Source organism: Morone saxatilis, unplaced genomic scaffold (assembly GCF_004916995.1).
Source record: "Morone saxatilis isolate NCDOM2014 unplaced genomic scaffold, NCSU_SB_2.0 Contig4, whole genome shotgun sequence".
NCBI classification, from domain to species: Eukaryota; Metazoa; Chordata; class Actinopteri; family Moronidae; genus Morone; species Morone saxatilis.
In genome coordinates, this window is record NW_023339984.1 from 17,036,353 (window position 1) to 17,048,363 (window position 12,011).

The 12,011-nt window shown below is 42.1% G+C and overlaps 1 protein-coding gene across 1 annotated transcript; it reads right to left on the minus strand.

Moving 5' to 3' along the window:
* Window positions 1–340: 340 nt before the first annotated feature.
* LOC118337920 lies at window positions 341–10,706 on the minus strand (the record flags this gene model as incomplete). Its single annotated transcript, XM_035675084.1, is given in 8 exon segments — window positions 341–401; window positions 1,260–1,613; window positions 3,280–3,516; window positions 4,873–4,927; window positions 8,052–8,122; window positions 8,273–8,333; window positions 8,667–9,329; window positions 10,482–10,706. Coding segments are annotated over 8 exon segments (1,727 nt in total), but the record flags the coding sequence as incomplete, so codon positions are not given.
* Window positions 10,707–12,011: the final 1,305 nt, after the last annotated feature.

Sequence of the window (12,011 nt, forward strand, 5' to 3'; positions counted from 1 at the left end):
TACACTCCCGGCTATAAACTGCTTTATTATCACTGTAAGAATCAGTGATTTTAACAAGCTATCAGTGGGTGAGATAATTGGACTGCTAGCAAAGGCGGTCGGCGGCCTTGAAATTTGATTCAGAAATTCCTAATTTGCCCAAATACCTGCAACCACTTTCCCATCAGCCTCAGCTGTGCTCTGCGTTGAGTGCTAACACACTAAACTAAGATGATGGTGAACATTGTACCTGCTAAACATCAGCATGTTAGCAGCAGCGTGGCACTATGTAACAGGTCCAACTGTCCGGCCAATCTTTTTTCTCAGCAGTGATTTTCCCTGCGATTATAAATCAACAGAATCAATAGGTGATCGATGGAGTGAAGCCTCTGGTGACGGGAGGGTTTTTAAGTGCAGGGTTTCTGAAGGACGAGAGAGACAGGCAATAAATATGTCACACGGTTAAATAGCTAAGAGTTCAGTGATTATATGACCGACTAAAAGCAGGCAGGAATGCAGCAAAAATCACGAGCATGATGCAAAACTCGAATAAATTCAAAACGTTCCTTATCTGTGTGTTTTCAGTGCATTGAGCATAACAGTAGCTGATTGACATTCTCATACATAGTGTTTGAGTGACAGTACCTTGGATACATTACAGAGCTTTACATCCATCACTTTAAAAGTCCAGAGGATGGATAGAAGAGGAGAGGAGAGAGGAGGAGAGAGGAGAGGAAAGAAAGAGAGCAGAGTAAAATAGAAGGAGCGCAAAAGAGATGCAAGGAAACGAGGAGAGGAGGGAGAGGATAGGAAACAAGGAGAGGAGAAGAAAAGACAGTTAACAAAGAGAGGAGGCGAGTAGAGGAAAGAAAGAAGGAGGACGAAAAGAGGTGCAAGGAGACAAGAACAGGGGAGGAGATAGAGGACGAGGAGAGGAAATAAGGAGAGTAGAGAAGAGAGAAGAGGAGAGAAGAGGAGGAGAAACAGAAAGCGTTTATAAAGAAGTCGTCAGACCAAGGTAACCGAGAAAGGAGTGTTTGGTGGAGGCAGACGAGGAGGAGGAGGAAGAGGAGGATGAAGGAGAGCGTGGTTTCAGAGAAATGAGCGTTGTGATGGGAAGGAGAGGAGACAAATCCCTCCATCCTGCGCGGTCAGAGAGCGAGGGATGAAGAGGAGGAAGAGAGGAGAAGGAGGAGGAGGGTGCAGCAGTGTGTGTGCTCGGCGGTGTGTGCAGCCGCTGAACGTGTTTGTTTGAGCGCTGATTGTCTCCGTGCACGTACGACCGGTGCGTGTGCACGTCGCCGGGGTGTTTGACCTTGCAGTGCAGGCGCAGACTGTCCCGCCGCTTGGCGCTGTACGGGCAGAGGTCGCAGGTGAACGGCCGCTCCCCCGTGTGCACACGCACGTGCTCCACCAGCTTGTTGGCTGTCCGCGTCAGGTGGCCGCACCGGTCGCACCGGTACTGGTTGCCTTGGCGATGACCCTGGAAGTGAACCAATAGCTCCTGTTGCCCTGGAAACGACCTCTGGCAGATGCGGCAGCGATGCTCAGAGGTGCTATTCTCTGGCTGGGTTGCCATGGCAACTGACGGAGCGCTGCCGGAGGCGGCAGCAGCAGGAGGGGCGCTGGGGCATCTAGGAGTCAGAGAGGGGAGGGAGGGGGGTTAATAACACACACACACACACACACATTCCTTCACACATAATACACACAATGATACGCTGCACCTGACCATTACTGATCAGTCCTGATCACAACGCCATGATCCCGATCCAACTCCGCTAATATCAGACGATACTTCAGTTTATCTGAATGTTGACTGAATATGAATCTGACACATTACAGTAACAGCTGTCCTGCTCCAGGTCCTGGTCAGAAACTATTTAGTCTATAAGCTTAAATTATTGATACGATATGAAACTGGGAGAATCTGATCTGATCAGCTGGATCGTTTTATATATTATGTTTAGTGATACTGACTCTCAAAACACACGTACACATTTTTAATGAATTGTTTACGTGTGGATATTCGTGGCAGAGGTTTATTTATTGTTTAGCAGGGACTCTACTATTACTACTTCATGTGAAAACGGCTGCAGTTAAATTGGAGCACAGTGAAGATTTTCATCGGCTTTATTTTACCTGATATCGACCCATTAAAAAATACGCCCAGATTGGCTCCGGACATCTCCATTTGTCTGCCTGCTGCCAGCCCACAAACCGGATGTACTGCACAGTTTAATGAATGCAGCCTAATTAATCCTTTATTTGTCATCATTTATCCGTCTGATTGGACCACTGCTCAGGTTAAAGATGAACGGGGGCTGTACTGGGAGAGGTTAAAGATCCTCCTTCTATATAAAAGAAGCACAGGTATGAACAATACAATCGATGGCGGCTGTATTCCATTTAGCTGCTTCAGTTTCAGGGTCCTGGTGTTGTGCTATAGCTCACTGTCAAAGCTTACTGGGACACTCAAATAGAGCGGAGCCGTCGTTATTGTTGTTATTGTGTTAAATGTTTTAGTTGTGTATAATTTCCTAACTGGCAGTGTGTTATAATTTAACCTTATAATATAAAGATTAGCACATAGTTTGTATTTTAATGAGTCACTGGGAGGTTGCCATCACGGTTTTTTGGAAGCAGTGAGAGTTTGGATAATAAAAACAGTGCAGTGCAATTGGTAAATGAATGTTTATCTTAATAGATTTTTTATAAACCTCTTGCTACAGTCTGACCGATATATCTTCCAATATTGGCTCAGTACAGTTAGTTTACCAGTGTGTTTGTCTGATAATTAACAAGAAACTGCAGCACAGAAACGATATGTTGGAGGTTAATTACTATTAATTAATAACGAAAAGTGACATCAAGAGTATTTTTTAACTGTAAAATGTTGTGTGATTTAAAAAAAAGTGAGTTTACAAGATTTAAATTTATATTTTTTAATTTAGGAAATAAAATTTCATTTGATTAAAAAAAGTGCGATATTATGGGGATTTTTAAAAATAAAAATTTCAAGAATAAAGTCAAAACATTACAAGAAAAGAAGAACATATCATAGTATAATATATATAATAAAGCCAATAAAGTCTGTATTTACAACTAAATATTCACTATACATACATTTATTTGTTATAACATTACGATTTTTTCTCAAAAATGTTCTAACAAATGAGAGATTTTTTCCCATCAGAGGTCCTAATAGTCTGTTGCAGCGTTCAACACATACTGAACGTCGGTTGCAGCCTTTAATAACCAAATCCCAAATCCTGAAAATCCCATACCATGTTCACACACACACACACACACACACACACACACACTTTAAAGTGAGCCCACCTCATCTCTCCGCTGGCTCCTATGTTCCCCTGCAGGTGCGTGTTGGCGTGAGCCCTCATCTCTGCCTCCTGATTGGTCGAGTGGTCGCACACGCAGCAGTGCAGCGAGAAGGAGGCGTGCTCCCACTGGCGGTGTTCTGTCATGTGACTCTGGAAAAGGGCCCGCCCGTCTGTCTCAAACCCACACACATGACACCTGGAGGGGGAGGGCGTAACGAGTGTTATGGTAGCCATAGTAACAGATATTTCATTTTTCTACATATTTCCTGCGACGTACAATCGCCATCAACAATGTACGACTGCTGCCAACATCTGTTTTTACTGATTAGTAAACAAGCTCGATGGTGTTTCCACAGTGTAAACTTTTTGTAGACAAAGTTACAACCAAAAAGTTGGAAATATGACATTCGAAGAAAATGTGAGATCTCGTCAATAAAAAAGAATAAGACGAGAGATTGACTCTTATGTCTGTACGATAAATATGAACATGAGTGTTGCAGAAAGTTTCCTAAAACCCAGAAATAAGTTTGCATTTTTAGCCCTCTGGTTCCGTCTTCTCGAGGTCAGTGGGTTAGATGGTTCGATTCCTGTCAGAAAACCCAACCTGGAATTTGAAGCTATTATGCGTCGCGGCTGCTAACAAGTGCGAATAAGGCTACAAGTTGTCGTGACATTAAACGTCGAAGATTAGCTTTTTAGTTCTGGCATTATCTTGCTGAACAAAACATATATAATAAGCTTCTCATAGCTTTATTTGCCACAGAGCTTATTTTATGCAAAAAAAGAAGCCTTTATTGGCTCCTTGTCAAAGGAACCAGAGCGACGCTAACTTCTGGGTTGGACTATAAAAATACGTCATCGATAAAACCCCTCTATTAGCTTAGCTTAGCATAAAGACTGAAAACAGGGGGAAACTGCTAGCCTGTCTCTATCTCTATCTATAAGAGTATAACCATAACTACAACGTTTCTTATTAACGCAATTGGTTCATTTACCAATTGCACTGCATTGTTTTTATTATCCAAACTCTCAGTGCTTCCAAAAAACCGTGATGGTAACCTCCCAGTGACTCATTAAAAAAAACATTTAACTGAGCTTTAGGGTTGCTGGTTGGTGGATTTTGTTACCTTTGCAAGAGAGAGCTTTATATTTAGCATACGGACGTGAGAGAAAGTGTTTTCCCCAAGATGTTAAAATATTCCTTTAAGTAAAATATGATCCCTTCAGCCTCGGAAGAATTTCACAAGTTCATAGGTTTGTTTAATGCTAACAAAAGATTATATAAAATCATTAAACTCACAGTCATTCGTCTCAGAATATGAATAAACTCTAGAAACACATTACACATCAGAGGCTGCCAGTGATGATTTTGTCTACAGTTAATTACAGGAAGGAAAGATACATTTTTAATGCTGCACTGGTGGAGCATTAAAAACCCACAGTTTGATGGTTTCAGGATTAAGGACAGAATCAGGTTTTGGTCCTAGGAATCCAGTATGTAAATGAGGGTCCTTACAAGTATAGCAGAACAAAAGGTGTGTGTTTGTGTTACCTGTAGAAGTAAGAGCAACCTGTGGTTTGATCTCTGCTGAGGCTGGTTGTGGTTTCTGTGAGAGAAAACAGAAAAAAAGAGTGTTTATTATTCTGCTAAGCGATTCACGAAATAAATCTTCCGCTGCGCTCTAAAATCTACTAAAGACGAAGTCCCTGTGGAAGTTATTATTTATAAACTTCTCTGTGACTGTAGACTGTGAGCGTTTAGTCACTTCACTTCAGTACCGTCTTTATTTTAAACCCAAAGGGCAATCCGGTGGCAGCATGAATCCATAACACAGACAGAAACAGTACACTGAAATACAATCATTAAAAAGTAATAATAATCATAACGACGATAAGGCTGCATTAAAAACAATGCAGGCAAACTAAATTCCCCAGAAGGGTTTACTTAGTAATGCCAGTGCAGTGTGTGTAAAGGTGTGTGTGAGGGAGCCTGTAGCAGCTCAGATTAATACAGAGGATGATCATTATTTCCAAACAGTGTCATGGACTCAGATTAACTCTGACCAGAGGACGCGGCGGATTTGGCTCAACTTGGCCCTGCATCCACGTTAACCTCACAATCAAAGGGTTGAAAGATAAAATCATTTACAATAATAATAATTTCCAGCTGTAAAATCTTGTGTCAAGAGTCTTTTTGTTTTGGGATCTGATAAACCTTCACACTACATTTTCAAACAACATTTCCTCACTCATGCAGCCCCTTGTGTTTTTTCTAAAGCTGCACTCACAGCGGATTTCGCCGGGTGAAATGAACTCATGTGGTTTGGCAAAAAGCAGAAGGGGGACAGGAAATAGGCTGGGTGGAGCGCCTTGGTGGCCGAAAGGTTACAGTGCAACGCCCCCTTTCTCTCCCTCGCTTGCTGTCTATTACTTTATTATCACTGTCCAATAAAGATATAAATAAATGCCCAAAAGTAATCTTTAAAAAAAAGAAGTGATGTGGGTGAGCACTGTAAACAAACTGTGGGAGCTAGCACGCCTTCGATATCTCCTGAACGAGTCCTTCCTGAGTCTGACTGAAAGCTGTGCGATGCGAGGGCGGTCAATTCGAGAGCTACACATTATCATTAGTGTGTGTAAGAGTCTCCGACTGAGGCTGCCTCAGTATATCACTTCACATCTGACCACATCCTGGACACCCCACGAGGAAACACCGGACTTAAAACGCCATATAAATGGAAAGAACTTCAGAGGACATCGAGATTTCAAAGTCTCATCCCATTGGATAAAGTTAAACTTTTAATTTGGGACCTTTCAAGAGATGTGTGTGTGACTAATGCTGTCTGTGTGTGCTTGATGTCAGTGAGACTACCTGGTTATATAAAGGTTGTATATATACCTCCATTATAAAGTCTAAAAGTAATGCCAGACTCAATACTTACTCTGAGTCTTCACATACATACGAATGGAGCTGCTGTTTTCTCCTGTGTTGCTGTAGGGAGTTGGGTTTAGTGAATGTCTGTTTGTTTGTTTGTTTGTTTGTTTGTTTGATGTCTGGTTAGTCAGCACTTTCTGAGGAGATTCTTTTGCTTGTTGTTTTGGCCTTGGTTCACCCTGAACTGTAGACTGCTGCTTCAGTTTACTGTCACAGTTTCTCTTTTTAGAGTAACGATATAAAGGCTTACCGGCGAGGACGGAGCGGACTTTTAACTTTTATGTTGCACTCCTATCGCTAACAGTGGAGGAAGAAGTACTCAGGTATTTTACTTCAGGATAACTTCAGTATTTTTCAATGTCAACCCTACTTTCCAATGTTTTTCTAACTCTGTGAATGTATTTCATCCGACCCAGAGTTTAAAGTGATTGTTGGGACAGTGAAAGAAGACAAACCAAATGTCTTGTGTCCAAAGGAAGTGTTACTATGTTAGCATGTAAAATGTCTGGTGGCTTTGAACAGAGCGATATAACAGCTGTTTCTGGTTAAAAGGTCTTTCTCTGGACGGTGCTCTCTATAATAATAAATGTTGTTAGACACTTGACAGTAACGATCTGTGGACAGTGGTTGCACATTTTACATTGCAGCTGGATTTGCGGCTTTAAAAACTGGACCAATTTCAACAAAAAATAATTAAAAAAAATAAGGTCCAGTTTGAAAAATACAGAAGTTACCGTCTAAGTAAAAGTAGCAGTAAACACATAGTGTTAGTGTGTTCAACACTTTTAATGTTGCAGCTGGTAAAAGTTGAGCTAATTTTAATGATCTAATATAAGCTGGTTAGGGCATTTAAACCCAGGGTTCAATGAAGTTGATCCATAATAATTATTAATTATTAATAATAATTTATTTGTTGATTATATTTTTAAGTAACTGAAGTTATAGAATAAATGTAGTGGACTAAAAGTCAGTATTTATCTCTGAAGTGGAAATAGAAGTAGCAAAAAATGGAAATAATCACAGTACTACCTCAAAATTGTATTAAAGAACAGTACTTAAGCAAATACTTAGTTACTGTCCACCACAAGGCGTAACACTACCCCAGAATAAAACCGATGGATGTTAATTGTTAATATGAATAATGGACAACTGACAGTCCCTCCAAGATTTCACTGGCTTTTTTGGGAAGATTGTTGTGGCATAAAATTCCTGATTTCACAGGAGCTTTTCTAAAAAATAGCATTTGCAAAATCAATTTTTGCATTCAAATTGTTGAAGGAAGTGAAAATTGCTTAAATAGTTGCAGTTATTGGATAATACATTAAAAACCGAAGACAACTTTTCAACGTTTCGCTCCGGGGGAACTGCTATGATTGGTGAGATTGGTTAAATTTACATTAATAGTTGCGACATCTCTGGAGGGGACTGAATAATTGATCACAGATTAATCGAGTGCATCCCTCAATCAAATCCCGATGGTGACGCTGACTCTTTAATCCCTCCGCTGACTGACAGCGCCGTTTTTCATTACCGGATATTACACTGAGACTGACAAGCGAACACGTCAATGAAAAGCACAAGACTGACTCAGTGTACGATTACAGAAACACTCCCATGAGACGGCGATCAACATTCAAAGATCCACGCCTCCTCAGGCAACACAGGAGCAGCTGATTTCTCACGCAGTGCCTCTGTGTTTTTATCTAAACACTGTGACGCTGTCGAAGCACAAGTAGCTACTCACACCACCTACTGTATCTGTGTGTGTGTGTGTGTGTGTGTGTGCAGTGTATTACCGTGTGGAGGTTCCTGGGAGCTCAGAAGCGGGGACGAGCGGAGTGGGTCCACATTCACCTTCAAAACAGGACTACAGAAAGGGTAACACGCACACACACACCATACACATGCACACGCACACAGTCGTGCACACATGTTTCGTCAACAAAAAAAAAAGAAAAGAATATAGAAGCAGGTCAGAGGTCAAAGTGTCCACGTGAGGTCACTGATTGATCGTTACCTGCTTCTGATGGGCGGAGTGGTCCTCTCCACCAGCCGACTGTTGGATTTACTGACTCTCTCTGCAGGAAGATTATAGACAATTATTGTCTTATTAAATTAAATTTAAGACTTTAAAAGACCATTACGAATGCAATTTAAGACCTATTTTACGTCCATACTGGCAAGAAAAGTACAGTATTGGTGCGTATTGGTTTTGTTTTGTCGTTGCAGCATGATGACAACAAATTCTTCCCAAAAACACATTTAAAAAGGGAGAATCAGCTTTGTACAAGTGACATTAACTTCATTAATCCAATTAATGTTTAGAAAAAAATCACATTTAAGACTTAAGAAAGAATTATAGCAACTGAATCAGGAGTGAAAGTGTGTGTATGTGTGTGTGTGTGTGTTACCTGAGAGCTGGTGCAGCAGCGTGGACGCCAGGTTCACTGACATGTCCTGCCACAGCACGGCTCTGAGGCACTGGTCTTCCACCTTGGCTCCCAAGAAGAGCTGCTCCTCCGTCTTTGCTCCTGAGAAAACATGGTCCACCATCTGGGCTCCAGGAAGAAGCCGGTTCTCCATCTTGGCTCCTGGAGGAAACGGGTCCTCCGTCTTGACTCCGGAGAGAAACTTGTTGCTCATCTTGGCTGCAGACAAAGGCCGCTCTGCAATTTTTGCTTTAAAGAGAAGCTGGTCATCCATCTTGGCTCCGGAGACGCCACGATCCTCCAGTTTCACTCTAAACTGAATCTTGTTGGCTCCAGAGACGACGCTGTCTGCCGTCTTGGAGCCGGGCCGGCAGCCTCCAGTATAAAATGTGTCCTCTATTTTAAGGCCATGTAGACACTGGTCCGCCATTGTGGCTCCAGGGTGCAATTGCTCTGCCATCTTGTTGCCCTGGTCTTCTGTTTTAATACTGAAAAGGTGGTGGCTCGTCATCGAGGAGAGCGGGGTTATTATCTCTTTTGTGATTGGTCGATCACGGACGAGGTCAGAGACGACCAACGTGTCGACTTCCATTGGCTCCTCCTCTTCTTTGACCCTCACCCCGAGGCTGTTCACTTCCTGCCGCTCTGTGATTGGTGGGAAATCAGTGTGTTTATTCACCTGCTGTCACACGTTATACAAATACTTCCTACGTGGAAATGTCAAAAAAATGAAATAATAAACGCTGAAAGGATATTTAATTGAAAGTGAATTTCATTCATAGCTATTTTGAATAATGTTGAATTAATAATTAAATCTTTTATTCAGCAAAAATACCAAACATTCCCTGAATGCAGCTTTTCAAATGTGAGGATTTCTTGTGTTTCTCTGTCAAAATATCAGACGTCACCTTGAGATTTTATAAACTAAATGATTAATCAATCACTGAGGCAAATAATCAACAGATTAATCAATATTTATTAGCTGCAGCAGTAGATGGAAGGTCACAACATTTTGGTGGAAAACGTCTTAATTATGACACGAAAGTGAAAAAACCTCATTTGAATGCAGCATTGTTGAGGGTGTTTATTAAGAGTGGGTGTTTGAAATGAAATCCTCCTTTATGCTGTGTGATTTTATATTGTGAGAAAGTAAATTTGGACCGTGAAGGAAACTGTTAGATGATATAACTAGACACTGTTTTTGGTTAATTCAGCAACTTACGTACCTGACAAATCAAGGGGATAGCTACATGGTGTAAAGTGTGATAATGTCATTAGAGGCGGGAATCGAGAACGAGATACCAGCTGAGAACCCAAATTGTTCGATCCATCTGAATCTGAGCTGATCAATTCTTTATATTGTAAAACAATGAAGTCAAACTCATGCGTCTACGCTCGTGGAAACTTTCACAAAGACACTCAAACTACTAGAACTGTTCTCTGTTCCTACACCGGGTACAGAGATACTGAAACAGTTGCATTGATGCTAAAAACCGGTCAAGGTTTTTCGCACACAGAAAACTGATCAGGAATCAATACAGTCATCCATAAAGAATTGTGCGGGTAAGCAGAATCCCTAATAGCATTGGTATCATTAAGATCTTACAGTATATATCACTCAACCCTGGATGTGTAATTAGACACACTGATTTTATCAGAAAGAAATATTTGTTTAAACATTTTTCATTAGAAATAAATTCGACCATTCGAGCCTCCTACATTACATTACACACACACACACAAACACACACACACACACACACATACACACATACACACACACACACTCAGCTGTACCTGCCAGTTTCCTCAGCATGTCTGAGGCCAGTGTGTCCGTGGCAGCGTTGCCATCCGGTGTGTGCGAGAGTGACGGCGGCTCGGGACTCGCCCCGGGGCCGTCCGGTGAGAGAGCCAGGCCGGGCTCGTCCTGCTGCCCGCCGCGCACCTCCGGCAGGGCCTCACGCCTCTGAGGCTCTGCCTCCGCTTGCCTCGCAGGAAGCATCTGGGCCTTCTGGGTGGCCTCTGAAGAGAGAGAGAGAGAGAGAGAGAGAGAGAGAGGGGGAATCGAGCTGTGTGAGTGTGATTTGATTCTAGTTCCCTGTAAATAGATTACAGTGGAGTTCACATTACTGCCTGATAACTGCACTTAGCTCACTATGAGAGCATAGGTTTGCACACTACATAGCCAAAAGTATGTGGACACTTGAACATCACTCCCACAACCATGAGCATCAATGTGCTGCTCTTTTCCACCAGATGTTGAACCTGCTGCAGCCACAACATCGGTGAGGTCTGACACTCATTCATCTCATATCAGAGTGACAACAGCTTCAAGTTGGGATTCATTCTGAAAGCTCTGAAAGCAATTAACTCCAACTTTAATTAATGTAAAGCGCACTGTATGAAACACAGCGAACTCCACACTCATACGACTGTGAAGACAGACGAGAGGATTCCTTCCAATCCCACGTGACCTGAACGCAGCGTGAAGCCTGAGTTCAGCCCAGAGGTGTCGGATAGGTCAGAGCCCAGTTCTTCTACACCGAACTGGGAAACAAACATTTCTTTATGGAGCTGGCTTTGTGCACATTGAGGCATTGTCGTGTTCAAACAGGAAAGGGACAAACACAAACTGTTCTGCGTACACTATTATCTAATGAAATATGACTGTATGCTGCAGCATTATGATTTACCCTCACTGGAACAAAGACGCCACAAACCAGGAAAAACGTACATAAACTGCTGCCCGCGTGCTTTTGGCCACATATTGTAATCTAACAATTAAACTCATTATCAATAGAGCGCTGCGGGAATGAGTCCTAAAACCCGGACTGACCTCCGGTTCCCTCTCCTCGAAGTCAATGGGTTTTTGGTCAGATGCCTGAAGTAAGGTCTGTGGTTAACACAAGATTTTCTGAGATTTTCACGCCTTGTTCTTCGACATAAAATACGTCAGTTAACCCAAACCTGGGACTTCTGAAGCTTTTACGTGTCTTACAAAAAGGGGGTTTCTAACAACCGGCTTAATGATGCTACAGAGGTTGTCGTGACATTAACACGGAGATTAATCTACTTTACAGACTCATACTCATATTCTAACTCAAACTTTACAGCTTGTAGATTTTAATCTCAAGATTTAATTACGAGTTGGAAGTTTAGTGGTGTCACTACTATTAGTGTAGTTGTTGCTGTGCACGTCTGTCTGTCTGTCTGTTTGTCTGTTTGTCTCTCTCTCTCTCTTTCCCCCCAACTGGTTGAGGCAGATGACCTCACACCTAGAGCCGAAGGATCTGTCTGAGGTTTCTGCCTCTTAACAGGCAGTTTTTC